At 38.5% G+C, this 27,493-nt stretch overlaps 3 protein-coding genes across 3 annotated transcripts; 1 reads left to right on the top strand and 2 right to left on the bottom strand.

Annotated features, from left to right (window-relative positions):
• Positions 1–217: 217 nt before the first annotated feature.
• LOC119797930 lies at positions 218–5,909 on the top strand. The gene is made up of 8 exons (XM_038307204.1): positions 218–2,110; positions 2,206–2,621; positions 2,698–3,018; positions 3,106–3,223; positions 3,324–3,394; positions 3,718–3,757; positions 4,763–4,833; positions 5,326–5,909. The coding sequence occupies exons 2-8, from the start codon at positions 2,465–2,467 to the stop codon at positions 5,400–5,402; spliced, it is 855 nt and encodes a 284-aa protein (XP_038163132.1). The 5' UTR covers positions 218–2,110; positions 2,206–2,464; the 3' UTR covers positions 5,403–5,909.
• Positions 5,910–7,170: 1,261 nt separating this feature from the next.
• Positions 7,171–10,537, bottom strand: LOC119797928 (UDP-glucuronosyltransferase 2C1-like). Its single transcript, XM_038307202.1, has 2 exons — positions 9,374–10,537; positions 7,171–9,278 (listed from the first exon to the last, which is right to left on the bottom strand). The coding sequence occupies exon 2, from the start codon at positions 9,269–9,271 to the stop codon at positions 7,664–7,666; it is 1,608 nt and encodes a 535-aa protein (XP_038163130.1). The 5' UTR covers positions 9,272–9,278; positions 9,374–10,537; the 3' UTR covers positions 7,171–7,663.
• A 140-nt stretch (positions 10,538–10,677) lies between these two features.
• chrna5 (cholinergic receptor, nicotinic, alpha 5) lies at positions 10,678–26,468 on the bottom strand. Its single transcript, XM_038307203.1, has 8 exons — positions 26,264–26,468; positions 25,915–26,052; positions 16,460–16,611; positions 16,329–16,373; positions 14,331–14,440; positions 12,426–12,603; positions 11,662–12,357; positions 10,678–11,526 (listed from the first exon to the last, which is right to left on the bottom strand). Exons 2-8 carry the CDS (start codon positions 26,006–26,008, stop codon positions 11,368–11,370), a joined length of 1,434 nt encoding a protein of 477 aa, XP_038163131.1. The 5' UTR covers positions 26,009–26,052; positions 26,264–26,468; the 3' UTR covers positions 10,678–11,367.
• Between the last annotated feature and the right edge of the window lie 1,025 nt (positions 26,469–27,493).

Here is a 27,493-nt window from a genome sequence, read left to right as displayed (position 1 = left end):
ATCTTACTGATAAAACAGGGATCATATTTAACATATTACTGTAAGAGCTTAACTAGTCAGATAATTGATTTTTACTTGTTTGTATAAAAGTTTGTCAAAATATTAGTTTTTATTTACTCCATTAAATATTTTTGTTTTGAAACATAGGCCTAAAATAACAAATTTTAATAAATCTGTGGTTAATATTGAGCAAGTAGAAACTTCTCCAACGCTTTTTAAATCCATTGAGATGACACAAGGCTACGAAAAACAAACCGTTTGTTTTAAAAAGCGAAAAAATAAGAATTAAAAACTCAAATATTTTCATTCTGACAGGGATGAAATGGCTTCATGAGAATCCAAGTAATGATATAAACCATTTCAAAGAGCGACATCATGTGGCCATATTGTGTTATTGCAGGTTTTACCTATTGGCACTGTCTTGGTTGGTCGGAATGGTAACGTTTCATTACAGAAACTTCTTACAAGTAAACCCACAATTTAAAAACTGATTATTTAAAATGATATGGTAAATAAATCTTCTTTGAAAATGAAAGTTTAGATTTTTTTGCAGCATTTTTTAAAATAATTTTATATCTAAAATGAATAAAGGAGTAAATCAGATGATGGTGGTTTTTATCTGCTAATTATTTTAATCTTTGAACTCTTGACAGAGTAACCCAATGGGTCTAAGGGTTTTCTTTTGAAATTATGATGAGCTTTGTTTCCTGTTCTGCTACTACAAAAGAATTTCAAAGTTACGTGTGACAGTCATGTTTGTGGTCACTGATTATCTTGCTGTTTGTGCATGTGGGTGGCTGTTTTTGTAGGTAAGTGTGTTTGTGTGGCCACTGTGTGACGAAACATGGGAGAGACAAGCTTGACTCAGTCAGTTCAGATTCAAATCCTCTCAGTGCTTGTATAGCTGCTCTGTGGGCGATCCCGTAAAGACACTGTTAGAATGGGTTTCTCGTTACCCTCATAAATGTTGCCTAAAAAAAGCTTAGAGCTAAAGATATGAATCAAGATAATGGTCAAAATAGGGCAACCAGTAACCTAAATTAAAATTCTAATGAGATTTTATGTGACAGACAGACATAAAATTGTGCAGAATTGTTAAGTCACATGTTTTACAAATAAAAATATGTGGGTGTGTTTACTTTATGTGTCCAGGCCTTTTTACCCTTATATTTCTAAACAGAATCCAGGGGAAAAGAACTATTCACCTTAACTGACAGGCCGAGCAAAGAGGGACCACAGGGTATCAGGCAAGACAATCTAAGGTAACTATGAGGAAAACTCGGCCTCCTATTAGTTCGATTCTCCAAAATCATGCATTTATGGAAGAGCGGCAAGAGGGACATGTTTTTTTGAAAGAAAAACACAACAGCATAAAAGTCCATATTACAGTTTGTCACAAGTCATATAAGGGAAAATATATTCTGCTCTTTGACCTACCAGCCAAACACTATTTCTGGCAGAAAATTAAGAGTGCATGCTCCTCTGGCCTGAAAAAAACGTTCTCACGGCAACAGTGAACAAAACAGTGAGGGTCTCGGTGGATTATTTAGATCAAAGCTCATGTTTATGTCCAAGCTGCCCAGTCAAAGTCCAGGGCTAAGTCTAATGGAGAATCTATGGATGGCAGGACTGGAAATAGAGGTTCACAGATTCACCCCAGCAAGTTTGAGAACCGTTTAAGTCTATAAGAACTGCAGCAAAAATGTGATTTTAGAAAGTATTAATAAACACAAATATATGCAACACTTTGAAAATAAGCTGTCGGGTTGTCACACAATCATGGTGATATTAAAGGCCCCTGTAGCTTTAACCATTTAATGTTGCAGCCTTTTTAGTTAGTGCAGAGCATAAACTTGATAAGTAAGGGAAGACTCTGCATCTTTAATGCAATGATTGTGTTGGGAGTTGTGCTTTCTTTTATAAATCATGTGTTTCATGACTTTCTTTATTGGAAAAAAGCACTGAAATATAAAAGACAGAAGAAGAACCAGGAAGTGTTGTTGTACAGTTTCTGCCCACTTGATCTGGGGGAGTAGGAAAGTGTCCGAACAGAAGCCGTGTGAGAGAGTCAGATCGCTGCTGAAGATGATTATCATACCTGCTGTTTTCTGTAAGTAAACTGACAGCAAACCAAAACAGAATCTATGTTTCAATTATGTTTGCAGATTCAAAATTAATGTGATTCGACACTTTTTTGTCTTCAAGGCATTTTCCTAATTCTGGTACCTGGCCAAACCAATGGTGAGAACCAGTTGATTCGGTATTTATTAGCTGAATTTTAAGAGAAAATAATGCAACATTTGTCTGTTTCTTTTGTGTAGATTTTTTCCCTTTAAAGATCCTGGTCCGGCAGAGAACTATAAGCGAGGGCAGTGATCTTTATGTAACCTGCAGCATTTATGGGCAAAAGGCTAAACCCTCTGATTTTGCATATTTACTGAAAAATGGGAAAGGATTTCTGAAAATGACAATGAAGCAAAATTTGAATGATGTTACCTTTAAAATATCTAATGTTAGTCTTGATCACAGCGGAAATTACAGCTGCTTTTATTCAACTGAAAGTCACAACCTTACTGCAGTAGCTGGAATGGGACAGGATTATGTTGAGATTCTAGTTATAGGTAAGAGTTTATTTATATATTTATCGCACAACTTTGGGGGGGTTCTCTATGCTGATGTTTTCTCACTTCTTTGCAGCCCATTTCATCCCTGCAGTCCTTTCTGTAGCTGGGCCCGCCTCGGTTCATGAGGGAAACCGTATTGAGTTTAAATGCAGCTTTTCTAGAACCCTGCACACCATCAGTAACTGTCAATTCATCTACTGCTCCCTCAAGAAGAATAAAACGTTCCTTCAGTTGCAAGTATTTGATGTTTCTCGGATGGAGGCCTATTTCGTCATTGAAGGTGCAGTCGGGAGGGATTCAGGTCATTACAGCTGCCTCTTACTGCCATCTAAATGCTATCAGACAAAATGGAAGGAGCTACAGGGAATGAATGACGTGTTTCTGGCTGTCAAAGGTGGGATTATACAGCTCATATTCTTTATTTTCAGAAGTTATTTCACCTTATAACATCTCACATCATAAAATGTGATTTATGTTTCAGAGGAATCCATCTCCTGGGGAGTTTTGTCTTGTGGATTAATAGTCTTTATAGTTCTTTTTGGTCTCTTTCTGCGATGGATCTATTACAAAACCAGCTTCAAAGCTTCATTTACGCCATGGTAAGCTTAGGATTAGTTATACCCCCTATTGGAAGAAGATATTAAGAGGAACTCAAACATAATTTTAAAAAGATATAATAGACAAAAGTTCTTTCTTTAGGATTGTCAGCTCTGATCGTGAGGAGCAGAACACAGAAAAATTGGAGCCAATGAATGATGAACCCCATGAAGGTAATTAAATCACCATATAGAGATGCTTTAGAAAATGCATATTTAAAGTAGCGTATGATTTAGAAAGTGTAAATATTTCCCCTCTTTTTTAAATTACATGTCTATTTTAATATAGAAGAGGGGAAAATATATGATTTTCTCTTTATTTCAAACTTTAAAATGCTGAGTAGAAAGTCCTATCTACTGTGATGCTGTCTAACTGATTTCAACAGTTCTTTCATGCATAAATATTTCTCTAAAAGAAACAAGATAAAGATAAATTGATATGGATAACAAATAGCTTAACGATGCTTGTATCCATTAAACAAAAACCTTTTAAGCAGATGGGGAAGATGACTCTTTCAGCGTGGAGAATGAAGAACAGTAAGTATGCACATCTATCTCTACAAGCTCTGAGGTTAGCATGTTTTCAATATTAAATTAAATTCCTTATCAACATGTGTGGCATGCAGGGATATGCTACCCTTTTTACCCTGATACCCCTAAGATAGTCAAAGCTTGCAGCCTTGTGATGTTGCAATTTAGCATTTATAGTTCAGAGTAGCATGCATAGCTAATTCTCCGGATGATTGCAATTGTTCTATAAAAGCCTCAGAGGTTTAACCAGAGAACATTAGTAAAAGATGCAGCATTAAAAAGACCACAACTAAGCAGAAAGGCCAGTTAGGGAGAAGTTAGAGTGAGGAAAAGGTTTTGAAGGTTGAATGTTTCAGAGACTGCTCAGTCTATTATCTGTATGTGGTAAAACTGCAAACCTACCAAGACATCGACGGACAATGTCCATAATTATGACCTTTTATAAAGAAGTGTAAGAAAGAAACTAATGTCAAAAGAGGATCTGGCGCATTTGGAGTTTTCCATAAACCGCACGAGAATAGTGAGACGTATCTTTTGTAACTATGGAAAGCTTCACAGTGATAAGAAACTTTGAGCTAAATGCAGTTTAATCTTGATAGAAAACTGATAAGAGTAGAGCTTTTACTTCTAAATGCACGGATCCATGGGTCAGAATGATTTAAAATCCAAGTCTAATTCAAATAAACTAATTTTAAGTTATGTTGAAAAGAAAACCCAAATAAAAAGTCACAGTACAGTAGAGACTGCTGAAACTCCATCTAATCGTTATTCTGAAAACGTATAAACCAAGACAGCTTCATAAAAAATCGTTTTGTGTCCTTTTTTGCAACAAAAATGACATTTTTGTTCGTCCCCTTTAAAGTTTCAGTTGGGTTCGAGTTTGTACAGTGACAAAAAGTGAAACTGTTAAAAGGAAATGAACTTTAAGTTAGAAACTGCCATGTGTTGTTTTTTTTTTCCAGAAATATAAAACAGTTTCTGTATTTAAACCTGAATAAATGTCTTCATCAGGAATCAGAGTGAGGTTCAGGCTGCTGGGAATGAAATCTACTCCTCTTGTGAAAGAATTTACCACGTTCCAGGTAGGACATTATCAATATGTAAATAAGTAAGTAAAGTTTATTTATATAGCACCTTTCACAGACAGTGATCACAAAGTGCTTCATGAAATGACATTACAAATAAAAATACTTTTACAGTCACAAAAGACATGGTCATACAACAACCCTTAATCTACTTAATCTACACTTTTAAAACAAATTTACAAACCTTTGCAGTATATCATGCTGAAACTGAGTGAAAGTTTATTATTTGATAAAACAAAATAAAAAAAAGATAAACTCCCTACAGGTTGGTGTTGGGTTTATATCACTTATGTGAAATGTAAGACCTTCAAAGACATGAATAAATTGCCCCCAGGGGGTGATTAAAAAAAACTTTTATGTCACATTGTTATTTCCTCTTGGGTGCTAAGTGTATCTCGGAAAAAAGCACAAATGCAAAAGTGTTAAAAAAAGAAGTGAGCATAGAAAAGGTTCTGACTGCTCGCTTTTTTTTTTTTTTTTTAACCACAGATGATCCTCCTTCAGGCCCAAGTTATGCATGTGTGACAAACAAGATGTCTCTCTCTGAAGATGAAAGCAAAAAGTGACGTTGAAGGTCTACGCCAGAATCTGTTGCAAAAATCCAGCACCTGGATACATTTTGTTTATTTTGCTTATGTGAAAACCCTAAATAGTGTGACAGTGTTGACCTGATAGACAAATAAACTGCCCAACAAAAGTATTCACACTATCTCCCTATTATCTCGTCTTTCTTTCATCTTTTTTTCCTTTTTTTCTGTTTTTCCTCTTCTGTTCTACATTACAGTGTCCATATAATCTGTAAAACTCCCTGCATAATTATTATAAAGCAATTTATATGCATGAAACAAGCGGAACACTGTGGCGATAGCCCTACTGTTCCACTTATGAAAGTCAAATCTGTTGGGCTCTTTTTGGCATCAAGACAATTATTCTTATTGCCACATTGCCAGACAGGACACTGTAAAAAAAAAAAAGTATTCACATCAAATGTTCATGTTTTGTCAACTAAGGCTTTTAAATTACATTAAAAACTGTAAAGTGGTGCTAAAATAAAACATTGCTTCTGTGTGTTCCATGCATGAAAATTGGTTTGTCCACTCTTGCACATTTTTTCACACATGATGTTACAGTAGTTCCTAATAAAGTTCAAATGTAAGCTTTGCAGCCGTACCACAAAGTCAATTAGATTCAGGCTTCAACTTAAAATGGGCCATTGTAATAGATTCTAATGCATTGATATGCTTTTTTGCAATCCACTGCTGCATGTTCATTATACTGATGAACCTCCGCCTCAAATCATTTACAGCTTGCAGTTCCTCTAAGAAATTGCACATTTCTGGGAGTCAGGCCCCAGGTAATCTCATCTCCCCCTCTCCTGGGTGCCTCTGGATCTCTGGAGCTCACATCGTCTCTTTGTCCTGAACGCTGTAGGGCTAGTCTAGGACCCCCAACACCTGCTTTTAAGCATGTATTCTTCTGAAGAAACTTTGTAAATCCTTTGTAAACACTGAATAATACTCTCAATAACCATAGGTTTTGTCATGACACACATGGATCTCTAAAGGATACTTGCTGCTCTTGAAGCTTATTTTAATGATAACTTTGGTTCTCTTAGGTCTTCTTATGTCTATTTTTGTTGTTTTCTTTTATCTTTTCATGCACCCTGTCCTGACTCTATCTCTTTCTCCCTCCCCTGAGTTCTCTTATTCTGTCTTCCTTTCTCACCCCCTTTCTGTCTCTGTGTCCGTTGTATACGATTTTTCAACTGAAAGTAAGTCTGTTCGGTTGTCAAGATGAGCAGACGAACAGCAAAATGCTATTGTAAAAAAACAAAAAAACAATATATATAGTATAGTATAATTTTCACAAAGCATCATCTCTCAACTCCTGTATCATTAACAGATTTTTTTTTTCCATACATGGAAACACGCCTTGTGTTATGTGTTATGTGCAGAACTATTGCTCTATTAATAGTCTTCCAGTTAATTTGTGGATCTTCTCCAGAGTTATTCTAGATCTCTCAGATGCCTTTCTGTTATATCCTGACCTTATCCACCCTCATTCTTCCATTTTAGGATGATGGATCGGTCGTTGGATTAGACTAGAAACCTGGCCTACTGTACGTAACAAAAATCTCCTGTGAACGTCTTCTGGATCTGTCTAGGAGACCAAAAGTTAAATTACACACATGTGGAATATATTTACTGAAAATGACTACAGAAAAAAAGTTGGATGTACTTTTTTTTATTTATAATGATCAGAGTAAGGATGTAAAAACACAAAGCCATGCCACACTTATGAGATTTATATTTCTGAAAAAAAAAAATCAGTTAATTCTATTTTATTTTTATTTCAGCTTACTTATAAACAATCCTCATTGTACTGCATACAACTCTGTTAAATTGCATAGCAGTTTAAAGGTGTTTCATGACAGAATGTAAAGTAAAGTAGTATGAATACTTTTGCATCAAATTTTTACTGCGGTGGTTTTTGTTTTAAGACTAAACAGTTTTTGTCGCTATTTAAATGCAATAATATAAAATGTACAAAACCTGATCTGGACAAACCCCACAAAAAGCTTATAAAACACGCCACTGATATTGAGAGGGTATTAAGATTCCAACATGATTTATGTAATGAAATGTACCTGTAGCTTACATAATTACTTAATAAAACAAAAACAAGAGATATTTTTGAAATATATAAACATACAGTTATTACATGGTCAATTTAAAAGAGTATAGCTATTTAAAATAATGTAGAAACTGGACAAAACCAACATCCACTCTGCAGGTATGTATAATTCATTGGCCAAAGCTGAAACATGTCATGTTTTCTTCCTTTTATTTGTTTTCTCTTTCCTGCATTTTAGAGGAAAGATCAACCTGAAAGCCCTAGCTATTAAAAACATAATCAATGCAACTGCAAACAGTAAGAAAAGGACAACATCTACAGAGTAATAGGAATACCAAGGTAGTTTGTAGGACTCAGTTTTCAGGTGAGCAGCGCCTTTGTGTCTCATTACAAACTCTATCCAGAAGAGGGCAGTATCGATGGGCTTCATTGGTTGATCCCTGTGCAGTCTGGAGAGTCTCTGCATATTCATCCTGTAAGAGGGTTCAGTCAGAACTTCTTTGACAGCTTTCAGGAATGTGTCCTCTTTGTCCACAGTGGCTAACGTAATGATCTTAGCCGCTCCTCTCTCTTGTAGACGGACCAAATTGTCGTACTGGTCATAAAACACTGGTAACCCCACTACTGGTACTCCATGATAAATGGCCTCTTGGACTCCATTTGTTCCTCCATGAGCGACAAATACTTTCACCTTTGGATGACCTAAAAGATCTTTTTGAGGCATCCAGTCAAGCAGTAAAGTGTTTTTTCCCAAAGTGGCAGGTTTGATACCATTATACCTCCAGATGACTTTCTGGGGTAACTGAGCAAAGGCTTCAGCGATCTTGTTAGTCACTTCTAAAGGAAGTTCACTTACAAAGGTTCCAAGAGACATGATGATGACTCCATGCTCTCCAGAGCTCCGTACAAACTCCTCCAAGTTCTCAGGAAGAGGCTTCGGGGGTTCACATTGAAAGCCGCCAATGTAGATAACGTTTGGCATGGTGGGGCGAGGAAACTCAAAAACAAAGTCCACTCTCATGAGCCACAGGTCTGCTCCTCGTAACAAGTCTCTGTATCTAACTTCTGGGCCAAATAGTTTATCACAGACGGCCTGATACTGGGGACTGATCAAAAAGGTGTCCTGAAATTCCCAGATAGCATAGAAAAGGAGATTTTTGACTCTCTGTATGAAAGTCATTTTGTCTGTCAGTCCTGAGCCAGTCATTGGGATATAAGATAAAGGAGAAGGTGCAAGAGCTAAGTGGCCCTCCCCACTGGTAACCCATCTTACATTATAGACTAGAGGCAGTTTGAGAGCATGAGCTAGTATTATACCTGCTCCCCATGCAGGATCAGTCAGTACCAGGTCATACTTCCTTGCCTTTAAACTATTCATAAACCTTTTATCTTCCAACATACTGCTAGCCATCTTGCACATCATTCCATGCATGTCCGACATAGCATTAAACATTTCAAACTGCAAACTAATGAAGCTCATGATGGAGCTCTTTCCTCTCTCTAATTCAAAAATCCTCCTCAGGATTGGGTTGATGAAATCATGATTAAAGGCTCTTGCAACTGGGACTGTGATGCTTTTGTAGCTCGGAGAGTCATCCTTGATATACCAGCTTTTGTTGGTTTTAACTACATCAATAGAGTGTCCTTTAGAGTGGAGAGCTTGAACCATAATTTCCATATTCACCCAGTGGCTTCCCTCTAAAGGAAAGGCCAAAATCCTTCCTCCATGGCCAGGTCTCCACAAAAGAAATGCAGCAAATAACAAGAGAAGATATGCTGTGGCATTTCCCCTGGATGTCATCTTAAACCTTGAAGAAAAAAAAAAAAAAAGAATTACACAGAATACTGAAACTGTTAAGAAATTTTGTGCACATATATATATCTTACACCAACAATCACATACCTGCTGAACTTGGTCCTATGAGGTCCTTATTTTCTAAGTGTGAAACATCTTGGACTCTGCATAAGTGAATTCCAAATTCCAGAACAGCTTGCATGGAACGATTATAGATCCGCTTTTCTTCAGGGAGGGACTTTTCCCCCAAAGAAGGGGCCTCTTTGTTTAAGCTGCAATGTACAAAAGGCCTGCTTTGAATTAAACCTTGTTATTACAACCTGAGCTCTTTTTGGTGTTTGACTCACCATTTCTCATCCTCACTATAACGTTCAGGAGTAAAAATTACATAATCACTTTTGGAATAATCTATCAAGCCTCAAAAGTCACAGGATGAAAACGGATCAAACCCTAAGGAAGGACTTGGGGGGGTATTTATCAATATAAAAGTCCATGTTTCTAGTTGATACTGGATGTTTTTTTCACTCTGTACAGATTGGAATAATGCAAATTATAATCAAATGTAGATATAGATTCTAAAAATCAGAACAGGACAGATGCAGTGATTAAAGTAGGAATAATATCAAATTATTTTCAGTATGTAGTCACCTCCATTTACTCAGAAGTCCTGGTTCCCAAACTGAAAGTCTGCTCCCTCTAGGTTAAGGACCACTCTATGCTTCAGACAGTCAGTTAAAAATCTTTGATTTTTTGTTCAAAAGGAAAGCAGAGACCAGCGAGAGATGGATAGATTGTGTCTCCTTTTGCAGGAGGGATGAACAGGTTTGTGATTTACCAGTCAGTATGTGTTCTGACCCTGAGCTACGGTCATGAAATATAAATCATACCCAAAAATACCAGATTATAGATACAAGAAGCTCAAGTGAGCTTCCTCAATAGAATAAGTTAGTTTACCCATTTTTTTTACACCATTTCTTCCAGAAATTAATTTGCCTTTTTATTCCTGATTGATATTTGTACTTTTTAGAAAGTAAATCTCTCAGTTTCTGCTGTCTTACACAATAAACTGATGTTGTGTTGCAGTTCCCTGTAGTTGTACTTTGGATCTGTAGCCACAGAGAGGCAACAAATGCATTGCTAAAAGCTCCTGGCTCCTCCCAGCATTGGGACCAAGCATTGTTTTTTTTTTTTAGAAAGGTTGAACTTTGATTATATAATCTTGATTACATTATGTTTGATAGCAACACATGCTGGTGTGTCAACATCTTCCTTTACATGTTACTGAGCTCATCTATAATCTTCTGATAGCCTTCCAAGAGCAAAGAGTCTGTCCCTAGCTACGTAAAAGGAGTGATGTGAATGTTAAATTCTAACAAAAAAGGCAATGGGTAATCTGTAAAAAGACTCTAGGCAACATAAGAAAATCTTTATATATGCAAAACATCCAAGAACAGTGTCTAAACATCTCTGTTATTTTAAATGCAACCCAGCCCATCACAGGAATTCAGGATATTTGCTCTGAAAAGAAGCAGATTGCTGGTAACTACAAATCCTGACAAGAATGTTTGCAAGAAAACTGCAAAAAGGCTCTTGTTTTAACTTAAGAAAATGTTTTCTTTACAGTTCCAAAGGGTTACTTATTCTGTAGGAAAAGAATCTGAAAAAGAACAAAATAAAAAACAAAAAAAGCAGCAAAAAAGGACATGTTTTACTCAAATGATATGTTCTTCCTCTATGATCATTTTCCAAACAGGAACCACATGTATATCTAAAGATATAGAATTTAGACGACCTCCAAATAAAATAAAAATAAAATTAGAAACCCTTTTGCGTTTTTTGGTTTCATTTACCGTAGAAATTGTCATGGAGTATCTGTATTGATTTTTTCTGTTGTTGCTCGTCAAGCTGGAAACTGGAAACAAGCGTACAATAAAGTTATAAAATCAACATGTATTTATCTCCAGTTGGAATTATTTCTGGCTCCAAAATCTAATGCAAAGGAATGTTGTTAAATGGTCCTTTCAGTCATTCAAATGTCAAATAGTGTCGTAGAACAGCTAATGTGCTTTTCTTTCATCAGCAATGGAATAAACCGGATGCCTCTAGAGAGTACTGCCAGGATGTGTAGGGACGATGATGCTGGCCCATTTGTGAATGACTGGAATGAAAAGGATAGCAGAGCCAAGAACTGACACCAGGAGGAAGGCCCATAGAAACATTCGATCCAAAACCTGGGCAGCAAACTTCCAGTCTCGCACCACCTACAGAAAAAAAAGAAGTAATCTCTTAAAATGCGTTTAATTGCTAAAAACAAAGAAAATTTGGACTTTCACTGAATATCATGCTGTTATTATTTATTAGCCTTTTTTGATGTAAAGCAATTTACTAAAACTTACCTCTCTGACCTGGTTTTCTTTAACCACATGCATGGTGATATAGCGAATAGACTCCAAAGCTGCTTGGAGGTTGTGATGGGTGTACAGAGGAGGGCTGAGCTCAGGTGTGGGGATATTTAGCTGTTCTGGTCCCGCATTTCTTCCTGTTTCAGGCTCTCCAGGTGAAGCATAGCGGTCCACATGGCTGCGCATGCACAGCAGCTTTGGCAGTCGGTGTAGGAAAATCCTTCTCACCCACGGTGCCATGCCATGATGTGTGGATGAGGAGCGATGGTGGATGTTGATGGCAAAGACGGTGATGACGATTGAGAGTGTGACAAAGATCATGGTGAAGACCAGGTATTCCCCAATAAGAGGGATTGCCTTGGAAGAGGAAGGGATGATCTCTTCAATGACCAAGAGGAAGACTGTGAGTGACACCAGCACGGAGGTACATAGAGAGATCTTTTCACCTCCGTTTGAGGGTAAATAGAAGACGAGGATAGTGAGAAAGGACAGTCCAATGCAAGGAATGATGAGAAAGAGGGTGTAGAAAAGAGGAAGCCTACGGATGATAAAGAAGTAGGTGATGGTAGGATAGGAACTGCTGCCATCGGTTCTCAGACCACGGCTGCCTGTGGCTTTCACTATCTCCCATTCACCATTGTCAAAATAATCCTGCTTGTCCACATGGAAGTCGTCCAGTAGAACATCCACCTATCAAAATACCATGAAATTAGTAAGAAATCATCACTCAGGACACATTCAATGTTATAAAGACTCACCTGTGAGCCATCATAGGTCCAAGATCCAAACTTCATGGAGCAGTTCTGGAGGTCAAAGGGGAAGAAGGTGACATCTATGGTGCAGGCTGACTTGTAATTGGCTGGTGGATTCCATGAAATGGTTCCATCATACTTAACAACTGCCTTAGTGACAGTCCCCTCGAAACGTCCGTCTGAGCTATTGAGAAAAGAATGTCCAAGTTTAAACTCATAGAAATAGTCACTACAATTTAAAATACCTGAATCCATTAAGCATCATCGTCATCTGTTACAAGATGTGTAAGACTATTTTAAACATAATCACTAGAGCTGACTCTACAAACCATAATTTACATATGTAATGCTCTTACAGTTCCTCTTTAAAATATGAAATTGTGGATTCTAACAAAATAATAATAATTTCATAGCAGCAGCTATGTGTATGTAGTTTCCAAAGTGGAAGGTAAATTATGCTTGTTTTTTAAATCTGAAACTGTAAAATGTGGGGTAGATTTCACATTGGCTCCATTCAAAGCAATTGATACTGTCAAGTTCGGTTGCTCTTTTTATTTTTAGTTCTGTTCAGTTTTGGTCGTTTGTCAATCAGACACGCTTTGATTTATGTTACTCTGTGTTTTGTATGATTCATTGTTTACAAATATCTTTAGATGATGACGTTATAATTATCCTACGATATCTCTAGTCCCTTACTGAATGCCAATGTTTCCTCCACTATTAGTTTGTTACACCCGCTGCCACCCATTCCAGCCAGCCTGCATTGATACAATCCATTATTTAAGGGCTGAACGGTCTCCTCTCCATACTCACTACGGGGTTTAGGAAAGCCCTTAATGTGGTGAAACCTCTGTGGGAACGCACAATGGAGGGTTGGGCCCTAGTCTCATTTCCTTTTTGTATTATTTAAGTTCTTTCTAAGTTAGGCTGAATCCCAAACTGCCCCCTAGGCACTACCCCTTAACTATTGAGTGTTCCTCCCAATGAAGTCACACTCACAATTGTGGCGGGCAACTTGACTGAAGAAAGGGGGTATAAACAGGAATGGGATGGCCTATTCCCTCCAACGGATAAGGAAAGCTGTAATCTCTATAGCAACAAAGTGACACCCCATGTTCGTGGCTGTTGCTCTGTGGCCTAGGTTGACATGACATCAGACATTTGCCCCTGAAATAGACTCACTATTTAAGGGCTGAATTTTTCACTCGACTTACCTTACTACAGGTTTTGGGACGGTCTTTAATTTAAAAGAAGGGCTAGTGTTTAGGGCCGGTTTGGGACTCAGCCATCCTGTTAGTCACCTCCTATGTTCCTCCTCTGTTACTCTGTTCTGGTCCCTGTGATGCTTGCCTGTTTACCTTTGGATTAATGCTGCTGCCATCATCACAGTAAATAGGCAATAACCCATCTCTGCCCCTGCCTCTGTATTTTCAGTCCATCTAAAAACTTCTACAAATTCTGACAACTACTGCAGGATTTTTGGTTCTACCAAGGTAACACATCTACAGAATAAAAACTGTTGGCTGCTCTCCTATCCAAACTCAATCAGTTCAATTAATTTTATTGTCATATACCACCAATTCACAACACATGGTCTCAAGGCCCCCTACAGTCAGTTTATTCAAATGATACAGTCTGAGTAAAAAACAAAAAAACATTTCTATTTAAAGAAAACCAAAATATTGGACTAAGCCATTTCCTTGCTGGTTAAACTTCTGCATGAGCCTGAGCAGACAGTCGCTTCTATACCTTAGCTACCCTCTCTCTGAAGGAACACAACACAGCAATACAAAAAAATATTTTCGAAAGTCACTATATGACTACAGTTCTCTAAAACCCTTGAAGCACAGTGTTACCTTTATTGTGTCAATATCACAAATCAGTTGTAACACACCACATCATGCTACGTACTTGTCATAAAGCACAACATCAGGACGCCAGATCCTGTCTGATGGAACCCGGATGGTTGTGATGCCCAGAAAGTCTTCAGGGCTCCATCTCAGTTTCATATCAACCCATTCCTACACAACAGGGGAAAAAAGAAAGAAAAATCTGTTAAAAAAAACAAATACATTTTGCAACAACTTGCAGAGAGAAGAAAACAAAAATATATGTGCTTTTCTTTTTGAAGGAAAAACATGAAACTTATTCCAATAGCTTTAAAAGCAAACATTATGTGCATTTTCTATACAGCTGCTCAATAAAGTTTTGATGTTTTTTGTATTTTCTTTGTTTTCTGTGTGTTTTTTTTCTTTTGCATAATAGATCATGTTTTCAAATAATAACTCTGTAGTTTTCATAGTTCTAGATGTTTTTAATGAATATAATTCATTTCTCTTATCCCTCTATCCGTGGCATCATGTAGCTGCCAAATCTGCTGCTCTGCATCAGATTCTTATTGCTTGTTTATTTTAATAATTGTCATGCTCTTTCTGCTACAATTCTATATAATAATATTATTGGCATGTAATCATGTGTTGTACATCTCATTAGGATAGAATAGAATTCAACTTTATTGTCATTATAGTGTCACAAGTACAGAGCAATGAAATTCACTCTCCGTATTTAACCAATCCCGTTGGGGAGCAGTGAACTGCCATTGTGCGGGTTAAGGGTCTTGCTCAGGGACCCAGAATGGCAGTCCGTGGCAGTTGGCCTTAAACTCAGAACCTCTGGGATCAAGGCGCAATGCCCCAACCACCAAGCCAACACTCCCTGTCGTTCTGGGACAAATGTATACATGATGCCATGTTTACATTTTTCCTAGAACGACAGAGGTTTTTAGCTAAGTTGGGCATACTTTTACATCTTTACTCTTATGTTGATACACATTGTAATTTAACTATAAATGGCTAAAAATGAAAACAGCTTTGTATTCCGCATGTGATTAAATTGGGGATGATAGCTCACCACAATGGCTTCTGCCCATCGTCTCTTTTTGGAATGAAGTAATTTATATATCCGAGCAGAAAGGAGTTTGGTTAAATAATGTATAAGACCTGACACAGACTCCATATATAGAGCTGACAGGATGGGGCAGGGGATGGAATGGGTGTGTGGAAGTAGGTGGTTAGGCTCAGGGTCTAATCAGGTCTAATAGATGAGAGCTGTCAGTGAAATGCCACTACATCTGATTAAAAAAAGCTTACTAGGCCAGAAAATACTTTCAGAGATGGCAAAAGTACTCACTTTCCGTACTTGAGTAAAAGTACAGATACTTGTGTTAAAAAATACTCTGGTAAAAGTGGAAGTACTGATTAAACTTCTTTACTCAAGTAAAAGTAACAAAGTACAGGCTTGTAAATTTACTTAAAGTATAAAAGTAAAAGTAGAAACCACTTTTTTCATGCCGTTGCCTACATTTTAAATGGATGTCTGCCAATAGGACTAGATCTCCGTTGTGTTCATTTTCAATCATCTCGTCGTCCATGCTATTATGCTAACGCCACCGCCACCAAGCTGCAAGGATTTGCCGCCAATGAATACCGCCGAATCTGTCGATTCATCTTGTAGTGGTGCGTCAAATGCAACGTAGATTCCCATCCAATTAGACTGAATTTGGTATTGATGACGTGAAAAATAATAACGGTAACTCCATTGAAATGATTCAAAACTAGAGTAACGAGCCAATTTTTAAAAATGTAAGGAGTAGAAAGCACAGATATTTGTGTAAAAATGTAAGGAGTAGAAGTAAAAAGTCACCATAAAAATAAGTAGTAAAGTAAAGTAAAAATATCAGAAAAATCTACTTGAGTACAGTAACGAAGTATTTGTACTTCGTTACTTCCCATCTCTGAATACTTTGATACACAATCTAGCTTTTGACTATCAAACAGGTTTACCTGAATGTCTGTATATAAATAAATGACATACAAAATCAGTTAATCATGTGTTTATTATTGGACTTGCCTGTTTTATCCAGACATTAGTTGTCATCAGCTGGTTCTTTTCGTCCTAGGATGGGAAATAAATGAAAAACAAATGGTCTACTAAAGCTTCAGTTTTCAGAACCATTAAAAATGAGTAAAAATAGAAGTTACCACATCAACCAGCTGGGAAATAGCCAACCCAAACCTCACGCGGATGGTCTGGTTTAGGTACTCCACAGGGCGAACCCATTTCTGGTAGTTTCGGAAGAGATATTTGAACAGTTTGTCCTCTGCTTTTGCATAGGAAGAGATATTTGGAACCCCTGAGATCAGAGAAAAGGTAGAAAATACGGTTCAGAGCTTCAGTATACAAGAAAACATCCTGGATTTACTTTCGAGGTCTAAAAGGTTTTAAAAGAGTGTCTCAGGACAGTCTACCATAACAGACAGGTTGGTGAGGAGAACAATCATCAGAGATAGGGTGAGAGTTGTGCACTTCACAAATCTAGTTGTTATGGCAAAGTGGCAAGATAATACTATTGTTGAAAGGAATCCATTTCCAGCTTTATTATAAATGATGTTAAAAAAAAACCATGTTGTTGTCAGATAATATTAATATATCACTCTTTGGCCTAAATTAAGTATGTGTGGTGGAAAAGTAATACTGCTAATTTAAAAACATCCCTCATATCAAACTGTTTGGTAGGACAGGAAAATTCAGGACGGGACAGGACAGGACAGGGCAGGTCGGGACGGGACAGGACAGACAGGAAAGGACAGGATGAGACAGGATGGAACAGGAAAGACAGGACAGACATTACAGGACTGGGCAGGATGGGATTTGACAGAGCAGACAGGAAAGGGCAGGACAGGATGAGACAGAGAGGACACGAAAGGACAGGATGGGATGGGACAGGACAGGATTGGGCAGGACAGGACAGGATACCATATTTGACCATGTTTAAAACAATATGGAGGCTGAATCATGCTGCAGAAATGTTTCTTTTTTTAAAAGTAGAGTAAGGAAAGCTTGTCAAATTTTAAAGAAATGCAGTAGACAAAAAGGGTTGGTATCCTGGAGGATACGGATCTGTCAGATTCCGTAAAATATCCAGACAAATTTAGACAGATCTGATCTGTCAAAAATCCTTTCACAGACAGATATATATTATACGGACGTTGGATCCCTGAAAAGATGTGATATCTTTGACAGATGCAGAAAAAATACAGGTTGTATCTTCCCAGATTCCCACCTTTTTTTGCGCGGTGATAGGAACAGTGCAAAAGGGAAGGCAGTCCTGGAGGAAAATCTGTTAGTGGCTCTTAAAGACCAGAGATTTACAGTAGATTAATGTTTATTTCCAGAGAGACAGCTCTAAAATACAATCGGAGCGCTGGTGGAATGGTTTAGAAATATTCCATCAATGCCTCCAGTTGAGAACTATGCTAAGACTTCCAACATCCATACTGTGGCTTAGTTTGAAATCATTCAGCCTATAAATGTGCAAGGCTTGTAGAGAAATTCAACAACCAGAGTGTCCTAAGATTCTTCAACAATATATTGACTCAAGGGTATCCTCTAAATATATAGTACAATACAAAATATCCTACTTTTAATTAGCCTGGGTGCCAGTCAGAACTTAGCCCCGCCCACAAGGTTTGAGTTCGGGGAAGTTCGGTCTGGCTCTGCTCCATAGTAGCGCGAGTATTATCGCCCACTGTCAGGCGATCCAATCAAATTGTCAGGGTGGACTTTATACGATGATGGACAGATGATCAAGAGTAACGTAATCAACCACGTGACCAAAGCGCGCTACGGTGACAACAATAATGGCTGCCGCTGGAGAGTTTGGGTGAGTAGATTCTGCTATTAGGTCTGTTCTAGAAGATATCGACAGCAAATTAATTTTAAAAGAGGAACAGAGAAACGCGATCAAGTCTCATCTTCTTATTCTAGGCGTGAAACTGCACGCTTTGATTTTTGTGGACAACAACTTTGCCTCGATTAACATACGTCACGCACTCCGTTGCTCTTATTGGTTGTAGGTCTAACCAATTGAGTGCAGAGGCATTTTTTTTCCTGGTTCGTTCGAAACACGCCCCATAATCACAGCTCTATGGAGCAGTATCAGACTCATATTCTGACTAGAATTGAGTCGGACTACGTCAGGCTAACTTTTAATTACAAGCCAATCAAATGTACTGCACTTTGCTGCTGTAGGGTACAAAAAAAAATCATAAGGATATCAACTGCTGTATCTGAAAATCAGCAACAATAGCCGCACATATATATGTTGCTCTGTCATTGACAATACAGACTAGTCCTCCTACAACATACATCTGCCACCCCATGAGATAGGCTGTCATATTCTCAGGAATATTGCTTTTTTAGCCTGAGGCATACTGTATTTGCTGTCAGGAAAATAGAAAAAAATATTTAAAATGTAAGTGGAGCTTAATCTGTCAGAACTGGCATCTGCTGTAGATCAGAATTAATATTTAATGTTACCTCTTGGATTTTGATTAATTGTTTTTTCTCTGTCTTGGGCTGAACTATCGATAAACGAGAAAAGATTGATTTAAGTGGGCATGAAATATATAAACCGGTGATTGGCTCATAATACAGATGTGGAGATCTTCACTGATAGTAGATCTTTGATGAAGGCATAGGGTTGCAATACAAGTGCAAAGCATCTAAAGAAAAGACACTATTGCAGGTTTCTGTAAAGTTTTCAAGCCAAAGAGGGGTTTTGGCTCCTGGGTACAGCTAAACAAAACTGATCAAGGGCCATAAAACCTGAACCAAACAGTATCAACAATTACATTTTATTTATTTTTTATTATAATTCATAGCCACAATATATTTTCTTTTGTAGTTTATAAATAAAATAAACACATTCAACTTTAACATAGATAAGCATAAGCATAGACATGGAAATAGCTGCAAAAAAGTGCTAAAGCTAGCGTTAATCTATTCCCTTTACAATTGGAACATTGTTGAGTATTTGATCATTTCTGGCTAAAGTTAATGAAAGCCAAAATGTTGGGACTCACATAGAGCTCATTATGGGATTGAAAATGAACATAACACTCACAGCCACTTTTCGTCTTGTTTATATTCCTGTTTATAACATCCTTAAAATGTCATATTGCTTTGGTAATATGTATTTTATCATTCAACACCTAACAATCAATTTTTGTTCATGCAGTCCTCAGTTAGATTATGCTTTCTTTTCCCCATATTTAATTTAGTTCAATTATTTTAAGAAAGTAATTACTTAAAACTCAATCAACCACATTCTCCAATTACATAAATACACTCACCGGCCACTTTATTAGGTACACCTGTCCAACTGCTCAGTAACACTTAATTTCTAAGCAGCCAATCACATGGCGCAACTCAGTGCGTTTAGACATGTAGACATGGTCTCCTGCAGTTCAAACCGAGCATCAGTATGGGGACGAAAGGTGATTTGAGTGACTTTGAACGTGGCATGATTGTTGGTGCCAGAAGGGCTGGTCTGAGTATTGCAGAAACTGCTGATCTACTGGGATTTTCAAGCACAACCATCTCTAGGGTTTACAGAGAATGGTCCGAAAAAGAAAAAACATCCAGTGAGCGGCAGTTCTGTGGGCGGAAATGCCTTGTTGATGCCAGAGGTCAGAGAAGAAAGGCCAGACTGGTTCGAGCTGAGAGAAGGGCAACAGTGACTCAAATAACCACCCGTTACAACCAAGGTGGGCAGAAGAGCATCTCTGAACGCACAGTACGTCGAACTTTGAGGCAGATGGGCTACAGCAGCAGAAGACCACACCGGGTGCCACTCCTTTCAGCTAAGAACAGGAAACTGAGGCTACAATTTGCACAAGCTCATCGAAATTGGACAATAGAAGATTGGAAAAACGTTGCCTGGTCTGATGACACTGCATGAAAAGTGAGATTTTCGTCCCCGTAAACTCCCGCAGATCTCCCTGATTTTCGTCAGTTTCCGACAATTTGCAACCCGCGCTTGTCCGCGTTTGTCGTGCCACAAATTGTCGGAAACGGACTCTGACGTATGTGGAGAGCGATCAGCTGTACTAATGGCCCTAATTAGCATATGAATGCAGCAAACCCGCGTGGCTGGCCAGGTCTGGCTTGAATAACCTCCTCAGTATTGGCTGAAACCACTATTCTCAAACAAGTGAAATCGCTCGTGATTGGCAGCAAAACCACACGTGGCCACGCCAGGCTTTAATTTTCTTACTGAGTATTGGACGGAACCACTTCTTTTTAAACAAGTAAAGTCGCTCGTGATTGGTTGGCATATATATATATATTTTCATAAAAATTTACATATATATATTTATGAATATATATTTATTCATTCATATGCTGTGTATTTATGTTATCCTACACTACTACACAATTATTGGGCTACCATCAAGGACATGAATGAATTTATACAGGAAATGAACATTTGCCAGGAAGCTGTTTATGCAAAGAAAGAGCTTTATTAAAACACACACAACTATATACAACGCGTATCCAAACACATGCGTATCTAAAAATTACAAGTCCGTGAACGGTCCGTTTGCTTCCTCGGGGTTGGAGGTAACTGGCAGCATTCCCTCCGAGGCAGGTCCGATGTGCAGACGCCTACTGTGCGTGGCCCTGTACTTCGGCATCTCTTCTAACCGGGACTGCAACTTAACACAGAGTTCAGTGAGATCCGGCCTACGAAATGGCGGCGACCGTACAATCCATCCAGAGACACCGCCGACGACGCCATCTTCTTCGTCGGACATGAGGCCGACGGTGGCAGACTTCCAGAGTTCCACTTCCTCATCTGCTAGCACACTCTGCCTCGCTTTCAGCCGCTGAAAAAAAAACAATGAATCAGCGCACTGCGTATGGACACAACACATCTATCAATGCACCTGAAAAATAGTCACCAAATAAAGTCTTACCCTCTTTCTTCTGGCCCGACTCAGAGCAGATTGCTTGGCAGCCTCCGCACACAACGTGTTGGCTGGCTGCGTATATCTGAAGCTCCTGCGTACCGCCTCAAAATACATCTTACAGGCAGCTGGAAAACAATTAAATGAGAGTGGTATGAATAAAAAATCAAACGCAAGTCACAGTAACAAGGAGGAGAAAACATTAAAACAAGTCCCTTACACACAATGTCGTCTTTATCAACATCGTGCAAATCTGGACTTGCTGATATGGCTCCGAGCAAATAGGAGGTCTGTGAAAACAAAATGTTATGCTATGATCGGTATCTATCCGTATCCATTGCCTTTTACCGCAGAATGAAAGCATATTCTTTAAATCTTACCCTTGCTCCGGTTCATAGCGCCTGCAATTAGTCTCCGAGTTGTGAAGACGGCGTACTGCTTCCTGTGAATCACAAAGAATACACTTTAATAAAGCTTGTTCTTGCAAGGCCGTAGCCGTAGCTTTAGGCTAGGCTGTTATTAGCCGTAGCTTTAGGCTAGGCTGCTATTAGCCGTAGCTTTAGGCTAGGCTGCTATTAGCCGTAGCTTAGGCTAGGCTGCTTTTAGCTCAGCAGGCAGTAATCGAACATATATTTACCGCTAGCATCTTTTCTTTGAGTTCGTCTTGTTCGATGCAGAGTCGCCATCGCGTCCAAGAGGAGTTTTACCCCGAAATCCCACATACTCCGCTCCAGACCGCCTGCACAAAGCAAAGCATACATCCTCCACTGTGGCTGCAGACCGCGCCGCTCTGAGTTTCTTGGAGATCGTAGAGAGCATGCGCGAGATGAACCAGGGTCTCCGCGGATCAATAAAATAATTAAAAAATCATTCATTTTTTTTAAATCAAGGCCTTAATTGGCACTAAAATTATTTAAATATGTTTATCGAAGTATTTATAATTCTTTAATAAAAAATGCTTATAAAAACAATTTCTTCAGATATATTATATCGCTCCAGGCAGAGAAAAAGCTAGAGGATATATATATACGTATATATGTGTGTGTGTGTGTTTACACATACAGGAGTCATGGAATTCTGCTTACAGCTCCTTCATATTTCATGTACACTAATAACTTGTGTACATGGTTCTTGTTGATGGCATTAAAATAATTTCTAATAGCATTAAAATAGCATTAAATTAGAGTCACTCATTCATGTATGAACCCCTGTGAGCGCTTAATTTAATATGACATATTAAAAAAATCCCACCATCATCCAGCACATGTTCAGTTTCTGCCCAAATATATATATATATATATATATTTTTGTAGATTTTTGTAACGGGGATAAGGATAATTCAAAACTCTCTCGGTATAAAATAAATATTTTAATGGAGATGAGAAATCTGCTTCCTCGTTGGTGAATAACCAATAGTTTGGATCCAATCATTTAAATAAACGGTGTTATTTTTTTATTTTTTTTAATATATAAGAATTGTGCTATAATTTCTAGTCACCGATCTGTTGCTGCTATATTTTAATTTGACGAACCGGAATTTGTCGATGTTCTTTTTCCTGTTTGGTGCGATTGCAATTGCGGATCTTGACCTGGCCGGACCTTATGACCACAGTGTACCAATCTTCTAATGGCTACTCCAAGCAGGATAATGCGCCATGTTATAAAGTGAATCATCTCAGACTCATTTCTTGAAACTTTTCAACTTAAGTAATTGTGAATTGAGCATATTGACAGACAACATTTTATTTTTTATCTTAAATGCTAATTTTTTTTTAAATAATTACTGCTCTAAATGTATTGCTCTGTCAGCTAAAGATCTGTTTTGGTCTCTATACTTTAATTAAATAAATCAATTCAAGCTAAAATGTAAGAGGCTATACTGAGCCTGATCTCTTTGGCCCCGTCCACATGAAGTCAAAACGAACACGAAACGCTGATATTTTCCAAAACGTTTGCCGTAAAGACGGAGACGTAAAATAAATGTGAGCGTCCACACGAATGCATGAAAACGCTGCAAAATGTATGCCAGGCCTGTAAGTGGCGCTGTGGTGCCAAAGCAAAAATAAGCGACGAAATGTTGGGCATGCGCACTAATATTTATACATGGTTGCCCTGCGGGTCCATTTTCGTGGTTAAGTCAAATTCAGGTGCTGAACTATGTCGTCGATATTGCTCTGTTCTTCCTGGAGATTTTCCAGAAGAAGAAGATTCTGTTGTAAGCCCGACAGCAGGGTGAGTAGCATTAGCAGCAACGGCGCCATTGTTGTTGTGATACTGTGTCGCGCATGCATGTTTAGAGGCGACGCTATGACGCATGCGTGTAAAAAAAAAATGCGGTTAGAGCGTAAAGATGGAAACGCGAAAACGGCGTTTCGAAATCTTCCCACTCTGAAGGCTGAATAAAAAAAAGATTGTTTACAGACCCCCGAAACGCCGGCTTCGTGTGGATGAGAGGCTGGTTTGGTGAAAAATTTGTGCGTTTAGGCCAGGGTTCGTCTTCGTGTGCCTTTGTATCAGAGATTTTCTTACCTTTTAGAAAAAAATGTAACTTGGAGTAAAACCCCCCCTGCAACCCTGATTTGCATTTGTATAGCTCACAGCATGTTCATTTACATGTTAAAGCCTCCCCTAGAATTCCATGGGGGGGAGGCATGGGGGGAACACTGCCTAAGAAAGTCCACGTCAATTTTTGACAATTTACGGGAGTTTTCGGCGAAGCCTGCAAATTGCCGTAAACTGCCGCTAACCTGAAGTTCCACGACAATCTACAGTGCCGCATATTGACGAAAATCCCACTTTTCATGCAGTGTGAGTCTCGATTTCTGCTGCAACATTCGGATGGTAGGGTCAGAATTTGGCGTCTACAACATGAAAGCATGGATCTATCCTGCCTTGTATCAACGGTTCAGGCTGGTGGTGGTGGTGTCATGGTGTGGGGAATATTTTCTTGGCACTCTTTGGGCCCCTTGGTACCAATTGAGCATCGTTGCAACGCCACAGCCTACCTGAGTATTGTTGCTGACCATGTCCATCCCTTTATGACCACAATGTACCCAACTTCTGATGGCTACTTTCAGCAGGATAATGCGCCATGTCATAAAGCTGGAATCATCTCAGACTGGTTTCTTGAACATGACAATGAGTTCACTGTACTCAAATGGCCTCCACAGTCACCAGATCTCAATCCAATAGAGCATCTTTGGGATGTGGTGGAACGGGAGATTTGCATCATGGATGTGCAGCCGACAAATCTGCGGCAACTGTGTGATGCCATCATGTCAATATGGACCAAACTCCCTGAGGAATGCTTCCAGCACCTTGTTGAATCTATGCCACGAAGAATTGAGGCAGTTCTGAAGGCAAAAGGGGGTCCAACCCGTTACTAGCATGGGGTACCTAATAAAGTGGCCGGTGAGTGTAAATGTCAAGGTATGTGTATGAATCATTTACTAATGATGATAACAATACAAAAAATATATGTCTTTACAAGGGGTGCCTGAAGGTACCTATCTGGGTTCTATACTATACACAATCTACACAAATTATTTACCCAGTATACTTAAAAAAGCAGATCTATCTATGTATGTACTGTAGATGGCTCCCAGTGTATTTAGCAGCTGCAACATCAAATGAATTAAAAGGTTAGTTAGGTAAGGACCTAACGGTCACTGTTTACTAAACCATTTCAAACAAATCAATTCTGAATGTAACTAAAACAAAACCAATGGTGCTCAGCTTAAAATCACAAATAAAGACCAATCCAGTTCTAGACCTGATGGTAGATGTTAATCCAGTGTTGCAGGTGGAAGAAGCAAAATTATTAGGAACTATTTCAGACAACACATTATCTTGGAAGAAACACGTGGACCTTATCATAAAAAAGGGGCTTGGGCTGTCTATTATCAGAAGATGTACCGGACTAACAGGTAATTCAAGAAAACGAACAACTGAAGCTCTAGTGTTATCACATTTGGACTAATGCCCAAATATAACAGCAAGGTGGCCAAAACTCCTCTACAAGAACCTATAATTTATTAATAATGAACATAATTTTCATACCAGACGTATAACAGCAGGGAAATTAATTTAATCAAAAGCACAAACAAATAGTGTTAAGATAATGCTCACGTACAGAGCAATGCATGCAATACACTAGAGGAAGTGAAAACCCAAAAAGTTTAATTCAGATTTAATCCATATTTTATATTAAATAAAATACTTTGAAACAGGTTGTAGACACTTAAGAGTGTCTACAATGCTTGATCACATGTTTCTATGTAGATGTTTATTTTTTTGCTTTTTTTGTTGTTTTTTCTGACACCAGGAAATAATAGTGACAGCTTGCTGCACTTTTCCTCCTGGAAGATTTTTTAAAAAGCCCAATTTAAGTAGACCTCTGGGGCCAGAAAAGGTTTCAACTGTGTCCAAATCACTGACATGCTATTCCTGTTTCATCCACAGAGGCTAATTCTTTTTAGTGACCCAATCCTTTGTGAACGATTCAGCCTGATTTACCAAAGGAGAACCGTTTTCAACAGAGACTGCTGAATCATCCACAGAAAAAAAAAATGTGTTGTATTTTTTTATAATTTAAAAACACAAAGCCAACATAAAGAAAAACAGATTCACATTTTTTTCTATAGATTAAATTGAAATGAAAGCCTTTTTATCCATTCGATACTCACAAAGAGAGTGGCACAGTTGAAACAAGAACAGCCACGGAAGCAGAATCAGCAGCAGTACATGGAAAGTGGCTCCCCCTCCGGCTCTAAGCATCATATCAAAGTTGAACACACGCAGCAGGTCTCTTCGGCATCCCAGAACTGTTAAATAGTAAGGGATAATAAGCTATTTTGTTTTATTTATCTGTTAGGAATAACCTTAAAATTATATTAAAAAAAAAATGCATATCCTATTAACTACTGCACTGATAGCACTTCATATAGGTGCACCGCCCCTTAAAAAATACCCTCAACCTTCACCTTGTGTGATAAATTGAGTTCTCATTGCAGCATGCAAAAGCTGTATGCCTACCTGCTCTGGCTCTTCCTTACTGACACAGAATCCAGGGTGGCAGAGGATGAAAGGTGGAGGGACTCTGACAAAAGCAGCTGTGCTGCATCGCTCTCCTCCATTCCAGACAGGGTCTTTTTCTAGCCTCCCACTGGCACTGCTGCACTCTTGGCTGCATCCAGTTGTGCACATCCTCATCATCTCTTACCCCTCCTCTTTCTTTCTCTCCCTCCTCAGAGTCTTCCCCATCCCCTCTCTTCCTCTTCCTCTTAGAAATCCAGCCACTCATCATCACAGGCTGTAAAAACCATCCTCTGAATTCACTCTCCCTGCTGCCTAAACCAGAGCAGCAAACGGCTAGCTGTGCTTCACATTTCTGTATGCATGTGTGAAGATAGCAAGACATACGTTGGAGAAAATTTACATATTCTGTATTTTTAATGAAACAAAGAAAAAGTGGTGGATGTGCAAATTCCAGCCTTTCGCGATGTTATAAACCCTATTAGAGAAACCTGTAAAGATCATCTTTATGTGGCGTATGTATGAAGGGAGACTTGGTTGTTAGGCAACGACTGAATGAAACTGTTATGGATCTACAAAACATGGTGACTAATGCTGGCCTATTTAGCCTATACTAACTTCGCAGTACAATTGCCTTGTAGTGCATCTAAAAACAGTGAATTATTCAATTATTTTTTTGCTGATTATGGTTTATAGTAACATTAAAATCCCAAAAAACCGTATAGCTGAATGTACTATGGATGTTTTGTTTATGTCCATCAGTTGGAGACTGCTGACTTATTTGCCCAGTGGACTGTCACTGACACACAAACTGCCATTGTTAATGACCCTGGCTGCCCACAAAGAGCTGGATGTGTCTCACATATCAATGAATATTGAGTGGAAAGACAAAGTGTGGTAGAAAAAGGCACAAAGAAAAGGGCTAAAAGCAGCCTTTAAAGGTACAGTTGGATTTAAAGCTTCCAGGATAGTGATTGGTTTCCAACATGACTGATCATGTTCTTTAAGTTAAGTCCCCCTGGAGGAACAACCCAGAGATTTCCTGTCTGATTTGGGAAATTTACAGGGCTGGTTTTTAACAAGCCAAAATCCCACTTTTTTTTTAAGATTAAAGTAAAAAGTGTAATCCCACCTTGAAATTAAGTTTCTAGTCTGGAGGGAGAGTGGACTGCTTGAGTTCCTGCATGAAGTTTTCACATTTGGTGATGGGAAGTGATGATATGTGGCACA

The sequence above is a fragment of the Cyprinodon tularosa genome, unplaced genomic scaffold (genome assembly GCF_016077235.1).
Source record: "Cyprinodon tularosa strain WSP-4 unplaced genomic scaffold, ASM1607723v1 ctg602, whole genome shotgun sequence".
Lineage (NCBI taxonomy): Eukaryota > Metazoa > Chordata > Actinopteri > Cyprinodontiformes > Cyprinodontidae > Cyprinodon > Cyprinodon tularosa.
Note: the sequence above shows the minus strand (reverse complement) of the source record. Positions and strands in the feature narration are given on the sequence as shown.

Coding starts and splice junctions, on each gene's coding strand:
- LOC119797930 (XM_038307204.1), top strand. CDS start 2,465: ATGACAATGAAGCAAAATTTGAATGATGTTACCTTTAAAATATCTAAT. Junction 3,019..3,105: donor CGTGTTTCTGGCTGTCAAAG/GTGGGATTATAC, acceptor TTTATGTTTCAG/AGGAATCCATCTCCTGGGGA. Junction 3,224..3,323: donor AAAGCTTCATTTACGCCATG/GTAAGCTTAGGA, acceptor TTCTTTCTTTAG/GATTGTCAGCTCTGATCGTG.
- LOC119797928 (XM_038307202.1), bottom strand. CDS start 9,271: ATGACATCCAGGGGAAATGCCACAGCATATCTTCTCTTGTTATTTGCT.
- chrna5 (XM_038307203.1), bottom strand. CDS start 26,008: ATGATGCTTAGAGCCGGAGGGGGAGCCACTTTCCATGTACTGCTGCTG. Junction 14,441..16,328: donor CTAATGTCTGGATAAAACAG/GCAAGTCCAATA, acceptor CCTGTTGTGTAG/GAATGGGTTGATATGAAACT. Junction 12,604..14,330: donor GATGTTGTGCTTTATGACAA/GTACGTAGCATG, acceptor TTTTCTCAATAG/CTCAGACGGACGTTTCGAGG.